Source organism: Zea mays, chromosome 1, assembly GCF_902167145.1.
Source record: "Zea mays cultivar B73 chromosome 1, Zm-B73-REFERENCE-NAM-5.0, whole genome shotgun sequence".
Lineage (NCBI taxonomy): Eukaryota > Viridiplantae > Streptophyta > Magnoliopsida > Poales > Poaceae > Zea > Zea mays.
In genome coordinates this window covers 17,721,561-17,736,762 of record NC_050096.1, presented here as the reverse complement: position 1 = coordinate 17,736,762, position 15,202 = coordinate 17,721,561, and the positions used below count along the sequence as shown (strand labels likewise).

Genomic DNA, 15,202 nt, shown 5'->3' with positions numbered 1-15,202 from the left:
TAAACTTTGGCAAATCATCATTAGCGCTAACCCTTCGGTCTTATCACAAGAGCACCCACACTTGCTTAGAAGAAATCCCCACTTGGGCCACTTGCCAATACAGCCCTTCCCACAAACTGGGGGGCGGGAGGAGGTTTTCGGTTTAGCGCACCCCGACAGTCCGACGCTGGCAACCATCTCTGCGGCATCGGCTGTGGCCGCCTCGTGAGTCACGGCGCGCTCCAAGGGTTCCGGCGCGTGGCGGCCACGCGCTCTGGCGGTCTGTCCGTTCGGCGGCAACAGCGATGGCCGCAGAGTAGACCGCTGTCCCGGATCCCCGAAAAGCTCAGAAACCGCGGCGTACCAGCCACGTCCGCGGCGCGTCCCCAGCCCGGACGCCCGGGTCTACACGGCCGTCGCTGTCTGCCTGTCTGTCCTCCGCCCTCAACAGAGCGACAGCGGCTGGCCGCAGACGCAACTGAATGGAAGGTGGGGCGGGGCACATGCATTGCACCACCTCTTGCGGAGTTCCAACCGCCGAATAGCGACAAGGTGGCCCGTGCCCGCGGCGACATGGTAGCCTTATCCCCTCACACGCTGACATGACACGTTCACGATCACGCAGCTCTAGCCTCCCCCGCCCGCCCCGCGAATTTTGGAGCCCCCACGCCATCAGTCCACCACCACCACACAGGCACACACACACACACACTTTCCTCGCCCAACCCCAGCGCTTTCTCCTCCTGGCTTCCCCTATTTAAGAGCGCCCCGTCGTCCCGAGACCTCCATTCCCAAGCAAACAGCCAAACACACGCGAAAAGAAGGAGTTCGAGTACAGGTTACAGAGAGGCAGAGAGCAAAGATGTGTGGTGGTGCGATCCTCGCCGAGCTCATCCCGACCACGCCGGCGCGCCGCGGCGGCGCGGCGTGGCCCGCCGGCAAGTGCAAGCGGCGGAAGGCGAACGACTTCGAGGCCGCGTTCCGGGAGTTCGACGAGGACTCCGAGGAGGAGGAGGAGGACGAGGGGGTGGTGGAGAGCAAGCCCGCCTTCGTCGTCCGCGCCTCGTCCGCGGCGACGCAGCCCAGGGCGCGCCAGGAGCAGCGGAGCCGGCGCCGGGCGCCCGACCAGCAGCAGTACAGGGGCGTCCGGCGCCGCCCGTGGGGCAAGTGGGCCGCCGAGATCCGCGACCCCGTCAAGGGCGTCCGCGTCTGGCTCGGCACCTTCCCCTCCGCCGAGGCCGCCGCGCGCGCCTACGACCACGCCGCGCGCGGCATCCGCGGGCCCAGGGCCAAGCTCAACTTCCCCTCCTCCTCCTCCTCCGCCGCCGGGGCCCCCGCCAGCCGCAAGCGCGCCCGCACCGCCGACGCCGACGCCGTCATCGACCTCGAGGAACAAGAGCAGCGCCCGGCCGCGGCGGCCCTGAAGCACGAGGCCGCCGAGTGCTCCGGATCCGACGCGCTCCCGGACTTCTCGTGGCAGGGCGTGTCGGCGGCCTACGACGAGCCCCCCGCGCCGCGCCCGGCCTTCGACTTCGAGGCGCGGCCGGAGAGCGCCGCGGACGAGGCGTCGCCCCGGGCCTCCGACTCCGAGTCGGACGCGCTGTTCGACTCGCTCCTCTTCGGCGACCAGTTCGCCTTCTTCGACGCCGGCGCGTACGAGTCGCTGGACAGCCTGTTCAGCGCCGACGCCGTGCAGAGCAACGCCGCCGCCGCGGCGGACCAGGACATGCCGCTGTGGAGCTTCGACGACGGCTGCCTCGTCGAGGACAACCTCTCGTTTTAAGCTTCGGCGACTGTTGTTGTGTCTTGAGTTTTGTAAATTACGACCTGTTTTTTTTTTGGAGTTTCTGCTCATGTATATCTGTATCGATGGTGAGCTGAATGAAATCATCCTTCTCAGGAAGTAAAACAAAGGAACATCCCTCCATTCTAAAAGTCATGAACACACTAATTTCATAATTGATCGACAGCCTAACCCGACTAGAAGATGCATCTTCTAGACCATGTTGAAGACGGACCCTCGCCTGCTCGACGGAGGCACATGCGTGTCCATGTTTGGGTTGACGATATACCACTTTTTAAAAATCTGGAATAATTCAGTGTTGACAAATCCGGTTTGGCATACATGCTACTAAAAAATGAGCAAAACAAATCAGGATTTTGCTAGATGCCCTTAATCCATCTTAAACTGAACAAACCTTTAATCCACTTTAAACCGAACAAGCTTTTAGACTGGTTTTTGATAGATAGTGAAATGGAGAGATCTACGGGGCATACATCCTCTCGCTATTTTAACTGTCCACCAAACTAATCCTTAATCCAATTTAAATCGAACAAATTCTTAGAGCATCTCCTAGAGACTTTTTTATTTTTGGCTCTCTATTTGACTATCTATTAACTTTTTTATAAAGATTATACTTTATAGATAGCATCTAACTCCAACAGACTTTCTATCTAGTTTGGATAGTCTGGTGGCTAGTTAAATTTAGCTAATGAGAGAGCCAATTTAGAGAGTCAGATAGCTTGGCGAGTCAGATAACTAGTCTATTGAAAAATTATTTTGTTATTGAGTAGCCAAAATTTGGCTTAACGAGTTATTTAGCTAGTCTCTTGGAGATGCTCTTTGATGGATAGTGAAATGGAGGGACCCATAAGAAGAAATCCCCTCTATTCTAAGTGTCGACTAAACCAACCCTTACTATGCGAGATCTGACTATAGTTAGCTGTTAGCCAGATAATGATATCACAAAAAACCCCTTCCACCCATCTTATTATCCATCGACAATTCAATCATTTTTAGCTTTATGATCAAATAAAAAACATCATTATTTTATTATATTTAAATAGTTGTTAACTTTATGATCAAATATATTTGAATACTTATGGTATATAAATAAATTATTATTGAATAGATCGTTGAATATATTTTTATTATAAATTTATTTAGATGTTCAAATATTACTTTTCTGTCTAAATTTAGTCGGAGCTAAAACAAATTAAGCATCATGTTTTCTATAGCGATATTTTGTACGGGTCAGTCGGACAGGGGGAATACTCATACTAGTTTTTAATCAGAGTTTGTACAGGATAAGAATTGGTTGGATCAAACGAGACCAGCAGGGGAGGTAGATGAGCCTACCCTGTAGCGACGATGACGATGCAGTGAAAGAATTCAGGAAATAAGACGGCGACTTATTTCCTTTTTGGTTCATTTCAGACGTTATTTTTTGTTTTTTATTCTCTAACTCGGGTGTCAGCATGATTTTAGGTGTTTCGTAGAGTTCAATCTCTTGATTTCTAGCTTCAGCTTCTTAATTCATTAACAAATAAAGTGATTCTAGTTGATTCTTATAAGCGACCGGGATGGAAAACGGATGGAAAACGATGGTGGGGGTTGAGACGAGGGAGATCGGTGAGGAGGTGCCCCGATGACAGCACAACACGGTGGCGATGATGAGGTGCGGCGGCTGTGTGGTGTTGTGTGCGACGCGGGGGCAAGGAGAAGGAGATGCGAGCATGGTATGTGGGTGCATGAGTGCAACTGACATATTTATTTCGCAATTTTTTGTTGATCCTATTAGGCTGTTGATCATGTATCCTATTCACTATCTTATCTTCTATTTTAAACTTATCTCTATAAATAATATTAAATGATATTATCTAAAGTTCAGTCGTGTCCCCTATTTTACACACTCTACTATAGACAGTCTTAGAGCATCTAAGAGAATGCTGCTAAAAACCCCGAATAAATCGTTTTAGGAGAAAAGCCGGTTCCACCCACATCCAACAGCTCGTGCAAAGTTCTTCCATTTTTTCGCGTCACGCATCGAGGGTGACTGCTCCCGTAAATTTGAGTGAGGTAAAGTCTTTCCCAATCCTCTCGCATGAGCGCATAGCACCTATTTCCCGCGCCCACTTTTGACCTCGTGTATATCACCTGTTTCTCGTTGGCGCGCATAGCACATGCAAGATGGAGCAGATCAGCTAGCAGAGACGCCAGTTGCACATGAAACATAGATGCCAACCAGTTGCAGACTTGCAGTACACCAGCGCACGTCCATGGCTTGCATTTGCATGCCAGCGATCTACAGCAGCGGCTTGCAATAGCTATGACGTGATCTAGAGTACCGATCTACAGTAGCGATGAGCTGATGATGCAAACGATGTGGTCCAAATAGTCAAGTCATGGCCTGTGAGATATGTTTCAAAAAAAATTAGGGACCACTTATTAGCAGACTGATGTGGGTTTATATTTTTTTAGCAACATTTTTTTTCCCTAACGGCCCCAATAACAAGTTTTGGGAAACATTTTTTTAGTGATCTCTTGGAGTTGCTTAGTAACCAATAAAAATTAGGCTAACTTCTATCGGTTACTAGCCGAAACGACAAAAAGATAGGCTAATTTTCGTCTTATGGTTTTCCTGTTCGGCCATGCAGGATCGGAGACCACACCTAGAGTGTAAATGATATATATTATGTGTTCGTATTTGAATTCGATCCGTCTAAAAAGGCTATGATCCGATCCATATCCAAATTCGGATACTCAATATCCGATTCGTATCTAGTATTTATCCATATCCGTATTCTGAAAGTTGAATATTTAAGATGTTAATACATGATCAAATCTTATTCGACACAACTGATAATATTTATATCCAATCTAAAAAGAAAATATGAAAATAAATATGAAAGAGTTACATTTGTCCAAATCTGATTCCATTACACCCTTAACCACACCGATACCGCTGAGGTCCAGCCCAGCCCCGTCTAGACCACACGGCTACCGGCATATGGTGCACCACACCACTGTGGTACAGAAGTGACGCATAGGATTCATGAAGAGAAGAAAAGAAGAGAGAGAGAGAGAATGATAATATAAACTTTGCCAGCTGCAACTGCAAGTATGAGCCCCAAACGATAGGGACGGTTTATTTTACTATTAACAATTGATATTGTTTTGTAGGCAGCCCTAGAGGAAGGGGCACTGAACTTGGCTTTCCTTGCTCCCAACGAGCTGCTCAAATTGCAAATTATCAATCCTGCCCATCACCAAGCTAAAAAAAAGGTGTCGACATCCGGGTTCCATCCCACTGTCTACACGCACAGCAACTCTACGATCCCCTATTATAAATATGAACAATTCTAAGACATTGCCATCTTCTTCGCCTCTATCATAAGGGCTCCAGGGCACGCCTGGTTGGCTGTGTCTGTGCAATACATGTCTGTCTAGCAGTGTATTCCACACACGGAAAATACTTATCCATGCTCCAGTTTTTAATTATGATGTACGAAAAAAAATAAACTTATCCTGTTTTTGTCATGCATGATGTGTGCCTAATGAAGCAGGATTCTGAAATTGATGAAGTCAGCTTATACATCTCAATACAAGACATGCACCGATGCACGTCACAGTAGTAATCTGGATAATTTTCATAGGCCGGATGAAATCAATGATATATAGATGAAATATGTGGCCGCATTAAATATATTACTATCAATAGGGATGAAAACGGCTACTTGTTCGGATATTTTTTTGGCTTTTTTCTTTGGTGGATAATTTTCATAGGCCGATGAAATCAATGATATATAGATGAAATATGTGGCCGCATTAAATATATTACTATCAATAGGGATGAAAACGGCTACTTGTTCGGATATTTTTTTGGCTTTTTTCTTTGGTTGCGAATAAATAGGATATAAAATTCAATGTACAAATTTATATTATTGTTTTTAGCATTAAGCTCGTAAATATTGATAAAAGGTAAACCTCATATTAATCATATATCTTCTCAAATGATAGATATAAAATTCAGATATAGATACAAATATAGATTCATATTTTTTACTTTTTTGTTGTAGGGAGCAAATAATGCATAAAACAATTTATACAAAATTTTATTCTTATTTGTAATAACGTGCTTGATAAAATAAGAAAAAAAATCAATATCAAATTTCATACATATCTATTTTAAAATATTGAATTTATCTAACAATTCAGTTATCCACTTTCATCCCTAACTATCAATATAACATCACATAGGTTGTCCATATCACATACCCAATCATATAAATCATCCATATCATATATGTTGGTCCTTGTTCTCGAATGTTATACATCAAAAACAAAGCAACACAATTGTTAACGATTAAAGACCTTCGTCTTTCGACGCATTATCTTCTTTCGGATATAATAATCTTCAGACGAAGGTCATGAATGATATACCTTCATCATCTCAGTAAACAAATATGAACGAAAGTACATAAAATACAAAAGAATATAAATAATGATGATATATCAGTAAATTATTTATATTCTCATTTCATAGACATGAATGATTATCCATAATATTTATATTACATTGATACATTTGACTTGCTAGAAGGAGAAAATGCGAGAGTGATGTCAGAGTGATTACAATCCAGCGTGAACAGTACTAACAGTGAGAATGATAATGAGCAGTACTAACAGAAGAAGAAACTGCTTTAGTCCATAGTCCCTCAAGGGTAACTAAAAGAGATACTAATATCATCTTGTGTCTCTCATTTATTTTAGTTGTACTAACAGTGAGAATGACAATGAACATTTTGGTCTTCTTATAAGTTATTTAATTCATTTTAAATATTTTTAATCTCTGAAATCAAACAGGATAAGAACTAAATTTTGGCATGTAGCATGTTTCCACACTTGGTGCAACTGTGCAAAGCATCAGCAAATCAGCCCAGGATTGATACTTGGTACCGGTAAAGGCGAAAGACGGTATCGCATCGCATCCAGTTGATGATAAATATGTTTGTACCAAGTAGCAACATTTAAGTAGCATGGTCCATCCAATGGCACGAACTAACTTAACATCCACTTGGGCTTAGACGATACACCAACAGCTATATATCATCAACATCAGTTTTTTTTTTTTTTTTGAAATTACCAGTGCCCTACTACTAAATTCCGTAAAATTATGCACGCTACATCCGTTTGATAAACTCGTGCAAAATTTCCGTTTCTTCTAGATTTCGGCCATCCGCTGGGTCACACTGTCCAGATCATCCCAACTTCACTGCACATCTATCCGCCACCTCACTCGGGTGTTGGAACACTCGGATTCTTTTTTTTTTCCCTCTGCCTGAAGAATCTCGCTGAAGCTTCTCGACCGATCTGCAGTGAGCGGTGCACGGCGATGGCGACGAACGTGCATTTGCAAACACGTACACGTACTATTTTGTTCGTTATTACAAGAGCGATGAGCTGTACCGTGTCAAATGTCAATGAAGGCCGCGCGGCGCCGGCAAGGTCGACAAGCGGACTTCCCGGCGTTGCCGTGTTTGTTCTTGATCGGAATGAACGGGTGCCCTTACATACTTGCCTGTCGGCTGGTGGTAGTGCAAAGCCCATCAGTTTGGGAGCCACGGGAGCGCCCTTGTGACTAGACTACTCGTCAAGTGAGTGACCTCTCCATCTGCTGCTGACTTGTGCCTCACCGTCGCAATCGCGGACTTTTTCTAGTCTATCCTTCTCCAATCTCCCCGGCCGCCTTGGCCTCTCGCCTACTCCAAGCGCCTCAATGGACTCCTATATAGTCGCCACCTCGGCACTGCCCACGATCACAGCCCAGCACGACACTACTCACCGCCAACTCCAATCCAAGTAAATTAAGCACGTACACGCTACTAGACAGCTGACCTTCCGACGAGCGAGTAGCGAGCTAGCATTTAGCAACATGTGCGGCGGTGCGATCCTCGCCGAGCTCATACCCAGCGCGCCGGCGCGGCGCGGCGTCACGCCAGGCCACGGTAGCGGCGGCAAGGGTCGGACTGCGGCCAACGACGACGACGACTTCGAGGCCGCGTTCCGTGACTTCGACGAGGACTCCGAGGAAGAGCCGGTGGGCGCGATTACGAAGAAGGCGTTCGGGTTCGCCGGGACCCGGCGCAGGCGGCCCAGCAGCCCGTACTACGGCGTGCGGCGCCGGCCGTGGGGCAAGTGGGCGGCCGAGGTGCGCGACCCCGTCCGGGGCGTCCGCGTCTGGCTCGGCACCTTCGCCACCGCCGAGGCCGCGGCGCGCGCCTACGACCACGCCGCGCGCGACCTCCGCGGCGCCACCGCCAGGCTCAACTTCCCGTCCAACTCCAAGCGCCGCTCCGCCGTTGCCAAGGCGGCGCCGCGCGTGGACGAGGACGAGGACGAGGACGAGAACGGAGGAGGCGGCGCCCTGCCCGACAGGTCGTGCCAGGGCATGTCCGCGGTCGGCTTGTGCGTCGAACTCGGCGGCGCCTCGAAGCGCGCCCGGACAGAGCCCCAGGAAGAAGCCCAGGGAAGGGAGAAGAAGGTGGCGCCTGCGCTGGCGCCGTCCGACGATTCCGCCGATACGCTGCTGATGGACGCTTTCATGTTCGGCGACCCGTTCAGCTTCTTCGACGGCGGCTTGTGCTACGAGCCTGCCGTGACGATGGACTGCCAGTTGTTGGGCGGCGACGCCGTGTTTTGCGACGACAGCGTGGGACTCTGGAGCTTCGACGACAGTGTTTGCTTCTAGGCCGGCCGGTTTTCCTTCTTCCAATCCTTGCTGCCGAGTTGCCCCTGTAAAAAAAAAGGATGTAGTGGAACCCTAATAAGCAAACCGTTTTTTACAGCCGATATTTCCTATAATTTCTTTTCTGTCCGAACGTGGGACCTCTTCTTCCTCGTGTGTCCGAACGTACTACAACGGATTCCTCGGCTCGGGTACATCGTACGCACGTGAACGAACGGTGATGTTGGTACGGTACGACGCGCAGGTCCATCTTACGAGATTTGCATATTTGCAAAAATATGCATTCCTACAAATTTCATTGAGCAGCCATTTCACTTTTCCCACCTCGTTGCATTGCAGCACCAGTTACCAATTGCCTATCCAGAAGCAGAGCAGCGCACCAGGGCAATATACCAATACCAGGAACAAAAATAGATGATGGCGGCGGCGGCGGTTTAGGTGAAGTATTATTGATCGTACGCAGTATGAGTACGGGGAGGCATGTTACTCTAGAAAAAATACAGGCTAGTTTTATCTACTGTTCACTAATCACACGGAGACAAATAACTAACAACATTAAGCTAAACCGCTAAAGCCACATGCATTGCATGGACGACGTTCCAAACCGCGGCGACGACGCTATGCAAGTTTCTAGCCGCCAAATAAAAAATACTCCATCCGTTTCTTTTTAGTTGTCGTTGGATAGTTCAATTTTACACTATCCAGCGACAACTAAAACGAAACGGAAGGAGTATGTGGCGGCAACTCTGGTAGATGGTGGTATTGGTATGACTCATCTAGATATAACTAGGTGGATGCCCGTGCGTTGCAACGGAAACACATAATAATCTAACGTAGTCTGAAACAGATATAGAGCTGGAAAGATGGGTCCAGGAAATGAGGCGAACACAGATCCGAATTTCCCAGGATAGTGAAAATGACCCATGATTATTATAGAAAAACATAAGTATTCACATTCTAAGATATAAAATAGCATAAGAGTGGAACGAGGGCGTCCATACTGTCCGTTTCGTGGGCCTCGCTCTTGCCGCTCAAGCACGAAAGAAGTCCCAGCGTCGCGTTCTGGTCCTCGACACCATCCGCGATATGACCTCTCTATAATATATTTTGGCTTCTGTCATGATCGGTGCTTCGTTTTATCTTTAGTTTTCTGTAGTAGCTGATTATAATGTAATATTATTTATAAATTTATCATACTTAAGTATCCATGATACTTATTTGGTATCATAATTAGTATTATTTTATTATATAAATTTAATCATACTTAAAACTACTTTGATCTCTCTAAAAAATATAATTATTTAAACCGTTTTGGAACATAGAATTTGGGACGGAGTATATCACTGCACGCTAGTTTATCTGTACAAGGCAATCTGCAATTGTACAGCACTGTACAGACTTTTATTATACAAACAGAGTAAAGAGTGCAATACAACATCCGTCATCACACGCACGGGTTAAGCTCGGACGCTCGGCGGCGCCATGTCTGCAGCACAAGGACTGGACACCATGACTGAGCAGCTGCTGAGCTGCATGCAGGAGCGATCAGTAGGTGTCATCGGTGTCTGCCTCTTCCTCGTCGCTCTCCAGCTCTGCCATCTCAGCCAGCAGCGATCAGTAGGTGTCATCGGTGTCAGCGATCAGTAGATGTCATCGGTGTCTATAATCAGTTGCTGAACACATAGAAATAATCGCGCAGTGAAAAGATTTCACTGTTAAAAACCTCACACTATATATCAAATTCAGCAGTGTTCTGCTGCAGACTGGTATACCGTTATCTCGGCCACCACGATCGCGACAGTCGTTGCCATCACGATCGCCACTGGTATACCGTTACTCGCCATTTTTTTTTGCAATGCAATCTTCAGTAATTAACTTTTATGCCTGTAGTTAGAACTTCTGCCGCCGCCGCTGCTGCTTGCGAGTTGCCATCTTCAGTCCTCGAAATGCCTTTCCAAGTCTCAAATCCGCCTCTACCAGTTACTGTCATTATCGATACTACTGTCTCTTTCAACTGTGCTTCGTATGCGTTTCAGGTTGGGTTGCATTCTTCTGGTTTGTTTGGTTTACCGCCAGAGAATGCCTGAGCCTGACGACTAAGCGAAGAACCGGCACCACAAGTCCATGATCTGAGCCAGTTTCTGGGTCGTAGCAGGAAACAGGGAAATGTACTCCATGTTGACGTGTTTGGAGAAGGCCAGCAAAGCTTTTATTTGCGTTGGGCCTTATTTGAGTTGAGCCTAGCCATGAGTTCCACGCTCTCTCCTCTTCCTCTACAGCACTTTGTTAGTCCACAACGCGTGCTACTGCTGCAGCAACAAGGCAACAGACGAAATGATGAATTCTTCTGTTTGTGTCTGGCCAAATGGTGTCCATGAAATGAGATCGCTGCAAGAATTTGCACTGATTTTTTTTATCTCTCTCCACCACCACGGACTGAGGATTGAGGAGACGCCACCCTGATGCTTATCTTCTTCCAGTTCGTAAACAGTAACCTGAACCTGAAACTTGCTCCAGTTTAGAACATGAAGCTGAACACTGCCGACAGTTTAGGCCCCTTTGGAACAAAGAAAAATTTTCTTGTGTTTTTGAACTAATTCCTGTGAAATTTCTATACCATGAAATTCCTGCATTCCAAATGATCCAGTTCAGGTTCATGTTCAGACTACCAGCATTGTCATTCTAAAGAACACCATGGCTACGAGTATTTGAACAAACCTGTAATTTGGAAACTTATTCTGTCAAAATCTAAACAACTATGCTTAGGAAGGAATCTTATTGCAGTTTGGAAGCAAACCCAACTACCCTAATTACAACAGCATGACCAGACACCACCTGCTAGCTTCTAGTTAATCGTTCTCGCATGATAGCTGTTTTAGCCTAAAAAGTAGCCCTAGGCCTAGACATATTCCAGAATGCTGCGTTTCTTTCTTTTCAGGTAAAGAAAAATATTTGGGTGGGTCTTAATTAAGAGGTAGTGTGCAAGCAAGATGTCTAGAAAGATAAAAAAAGAAAATACTGAACAGAACAAAAACTCAAAAAGACATCTATGTTTTATTCGGTTTTGTAAAGAGGTGGTCCATCATCATCTCACACCTCAAATTAATGTTTGGTTTAAGTATTGGAATAGGGTGATCTATCATCATCACATTCCTCATATGCACACAAATAGTATATGTATGGAGAATGAGATCATCCCACCAAATTCATATAGGATCACCTGATGATGGACCACCCCATCAAGGATAAGGTGATTCCTCGAACCAAACACCCCATTGATGACACTATTTGATGGGACTGTTAATAATCATCAGCTTGGGAGTATATGGGATGGGAAATTCAAATTTCAAGGCCTTCAAAGGATTACTTCATCATTTCTCCAAAGTTCAAAATGTATTGGTAATCACAGTAAGAGTACATGAACAACAACAACAAAGTCTTTTAGTCCCGAGCAAGTTGGGGTAGGCTAGAGTTGAAACCCAACACAAACCCAACAGTACATTTGAAATCTAAAACATTTCAACCAAAGCAATTACTGCAACATATCCTTGTCTTGCAACATGTTTTTCATGTTGCTCAAAATAATATTCATCAGATTGCAGCTCCAAGTATACTGGAGCATGAATTGTACAAGGCTCAAAAGTTAACCATCCTTTACCATAGCAGAACAAAATAACAAATAATGCCAATTTAATAGTTTTGTATAAACTGTTAGAGAACATACATACACACAAATAAGGTCTTACCTCCAGTTCTGAATGGCAATTCACCATGACATTAAAAATATCATCAAGGCCACCCAATTGCCTTAATGTTTCTTTGAAATTTCCTCCGAGTTCTAACACCATGTCAGATGTATCTGTAAAAATGTTATAGCACTTCAGACTGATGATGTGATGGCAAACCTTGCTACTAAATTAGGTTTATTAAATTAAAAGTAAGAAAAATACTCAAAGTTCTAAATATGACAACAATCAATAACAAGTGAGATAATAACCTGAGAAAATCATCCATGTAATGCTGTAAGATATTACTTATCTTATTATTTAATTTTATTGCTTTGACTAATAAAATCAGACCTAAAGAATCATGATCCAAAATTTTGATTGGAGAATTTACCCTCTAATGCAACAACAGACAAGCACGCCTTTTCCATTGTCAACAAAGCAAGCCACTTTGAACATAGTTCCGGCCTTGTTGTTCTCTTATAATCCCTGTCTGCTGGTTTGATCTCTTTGCAGCTTAAGAGGATTTCTTCAACTTTTGAAAGTATGTCCTCTGAACAAGAGTCCACATCCTTATTGGAACCGTTAAGCATCTGAAATTTACCGATTCCAAGAAGTTTGGAACCTATTGATGGTGCTTTGGCATCAACAACATTCACCGGAGGGTTTAACAATTTGAGGAGGAAATGGACACAAGTTTCTGAAGACAGCAAATTATTGTCTTGGACCTGAATAATAACAAAGGAAACAATAAGCAGAACCCGTATTGAAGTATTACTACCTGAGTTCCACAATCTAGTGCCATCAATCAAATTCTAAAGGTTGACCATTTGTATGCCTGTAAGGTTAGAGTTACATAGATTCACTATATAAAAATATCATTAGAGTTATCATTCGAATGCCTCCATTAAGTTGTACCAATGGATAAAGTTGCATCTCATAGACAATGAAAAGTCAAAAACTTTATTAAGTAGAAAAGAAAGGAAGTGGTTTTTTAGAACAAAAGCAGGAGATCTGTGAGTCATTAAGAAAAAAAGATAAAAGACTTGATATAATATATTGATTGATATATTAATCCGTCGGCGGATGAATCTGTAGTTCATGGATTTGGACAATAGTCGATTAATTTATTAATACACAAAAAATAAAATAAGTAGAGGAGGAGCCTAACCAGCCTAGCACGTACAAGTTTAGAATAGAAAACAAATAAACAATCCAACATCATATTGAGGGAGCTCGTTCATGTCTCCGTGAACAAATAAAAAAATGCTAATATGCTACGGAATTGACAGGCCTTAGATTAGAATAGAATGTTGTGTGCAGTTTACTGCAAAATCAAAACATACCTCAAAAGGCAAAACAATGGATTGGTCCGTTGGTTCCTGATTGGGCTGCCGTCGACGGATGAATCTGTAGTTCATGGATTTGGTCGAAGTCGAAGGAAGAGGTTGGAGCTGTGCTGGAGGCTCTGCTTCTCGAGGACACCGCCGGTTGACCACCGTCCACCGGGATGATGTTCTCGCCCGCATATCCAGTGGGGAATAGATGCCGCCAGCGCCGATTGGTGATGGAGGGGTCGGGTCGGCCCGCGATCTATCGTCGGGTAACGGAGGTGACTGTCTTCTTCATGGAGAAGGCGAGGTCCAGCGGGGAGGACACACAACACGCGGAGAGGATGAGTCGGCTCATGTGAGCATCGATGTCGGCCGTCTCCCACGAGTTTGGCATGGCAGATGTGGTGTCCTCGGCTGCAGGCTCCATGGCTTTATGTGCGCTTGCGATCTTGAGCTAGAGGGCGGAGAGACTGGAGGTAGGGACGAGGGCAGCCATGGAGCCTAGGCATCGGGATCTGGAGGAGGAGAGGCGTTGAGGAGTATTGCGGTGCGTGCGGCGGAGGATGCGGGGGACGCCGAGGCGGACGGGCGGGTGGGATGTGAGAGGGGCGTGGGGAGAGGAGAGGCATCGCATGCGCGGAGGGGAGGCGGAGGCACGTCGCGCACGCCGGAAATCGCGGCGTGGTTGGAGCGGCCGAGCGCGCGCGGAATCCGCGGATGCAGCGCGACGCCGGCGGAATCGCGACGTGGCTGGGGTGCGCGGCCGAGCGTGTAGGGAGACAGGGGCGGGGGCAGTCTACATTTGGCCCTTAATAGTTAGTAGAGATAAAATAAAATTGACCCGGCTTTTTGACAAAGAGGATGCGAGTAAACAAAAAAAAAGCGTAGTGTGTACTTTTTTTCATAGGTGGAAATCATGCACGAATCCTAACAATATTCATCCAGTTTTTTATGTCGCCAAGTCTATCGATCCTGGAAACTAGACTGTGGCTCGTGAGTCGTGATTAGTTAATATTTGAAAAATGACGATTTTTTTTTGTGTGTGTGGGGTGGGGGGGGGGGGGTGATCAACAAATGGTATGCATGGCTTTAGTAAGTGGGACGTGGTGGCCACGAGCCATACCCAAACATAGGAGCACTGAAGTTGCCGTTGGAGACAGATAAACTAGTCGAAGCGACATGACGGAGACACGCTTAATAAAGGTGTTAGGCAGATGAGGTTTCTTCTGTTTAGCTCATGTTCCCGTTCTATTAGCTGTTTGTGTTGATCTGTTTCTGCCTTATCGAGCTACAATAAGTTGCTCCAGGGCGTGACGACTGGCGACAGTTGTTTGTCGTTACGTGACGGTGACATCATTGCTCGAGTAAGCAATTTGTTACAAGAATACAGAGTGGCAGTACAATTAATGTAAAAAGCAGGTTAGCTCGCCGTCGTTCTTTCCAAATCATCTTTATCACTGATGGCCAATCGCAAGCGGGCGGAACGTGGCCGCCACAAGTGTTGCTTTTTGGACGGTCGGCGTTCCGGTCCGACGGAGCGACGAGGAGGGCTGAACCGGCAGCTGAAGGGACACTTGCCCAGATAGTTGCAGAACAAGTGGCACAAACTGACAAACAGCATAAGATGCTAGCTCCT

At 45.9% G+C, this 15,202-nt stretch overlaps 3 protein-coding genes across 4 annotated transcripts; 2 read left to right on the top strand and 1 right to left on the bottom strand.

Moving 5' to 3' along the window:
- The first annotated feature begins 763 nt into the window (after positions 1-763).
- LOC100281138 (ethylene-responsive element binding protein 2) lies at positions 764-1,892 on the top strand. Its single transcript, NM_001154057.2, has one exon. It carries the CDS (start codon positions 842-844, stop codon positions 1,760-1,762), a length of 921 nt encoding a protein of 306 aa, NP_001147529.2. The 5' UTR covers positions 764-841; the 3' UTR covers positions 1,763-1,892.
- Positions 1,893-7,591: 5,699 nt separating this feature from the next.
- LOC100502296 (uncharacterized) lies at positions 7,592-8,603 on the top strand. The gene has a single exon (NM_001196774.1). The coding sequence runs from the start codon at positions 7,695-7,697 to the stop codon at positions 8,508-8,510; it is 816 nt and encodes a 271-aa protein (NP_001183703.1). The 5' UTR covers positions 7,592-7,694; the 3' UTR covers positions 8,511-8,603.
- A 1,198-nt stretch (positions 8,604-9,801) lies between these two features.
- Positions 9,802-14,140, bottom strand: LOC103631807 (wings apart-like protein 1). Of its 2 annotated transcripts, XM_008653442.2 has the most exons (4): positions 13,579-14,140; positions 12,627-12,960; positions 12,254-12,366; positions 9,802-11,225 (listed from the first exon to the last, which is right to left on the bottom strand). In XM_008653442.2, the coding sequence occupies exons 1-4, from the start codon at positions 13,759-13,761 to the stop codon at positions 11,190-11,192; spliced, it is 666 nt and encodes a 221-aa protein (XP_008651664.1). In that variant the 5' UTR covers positions 13,762-14,140; the 3' UTR covers positions 9,802-11,189. The 2 variants fall into 2 exon arrangements, with proteins under 2 accessions (XP_008651664.1, XP_008651655.1); XM_008653433.3 differs by lacking the exon at positions 9,802-11,225 and having other exon boundaries at positions 11,951-12,366.
- Between the last annotated feature and the right edge of the window lie 1,062 nt (positions 14,141-15,202).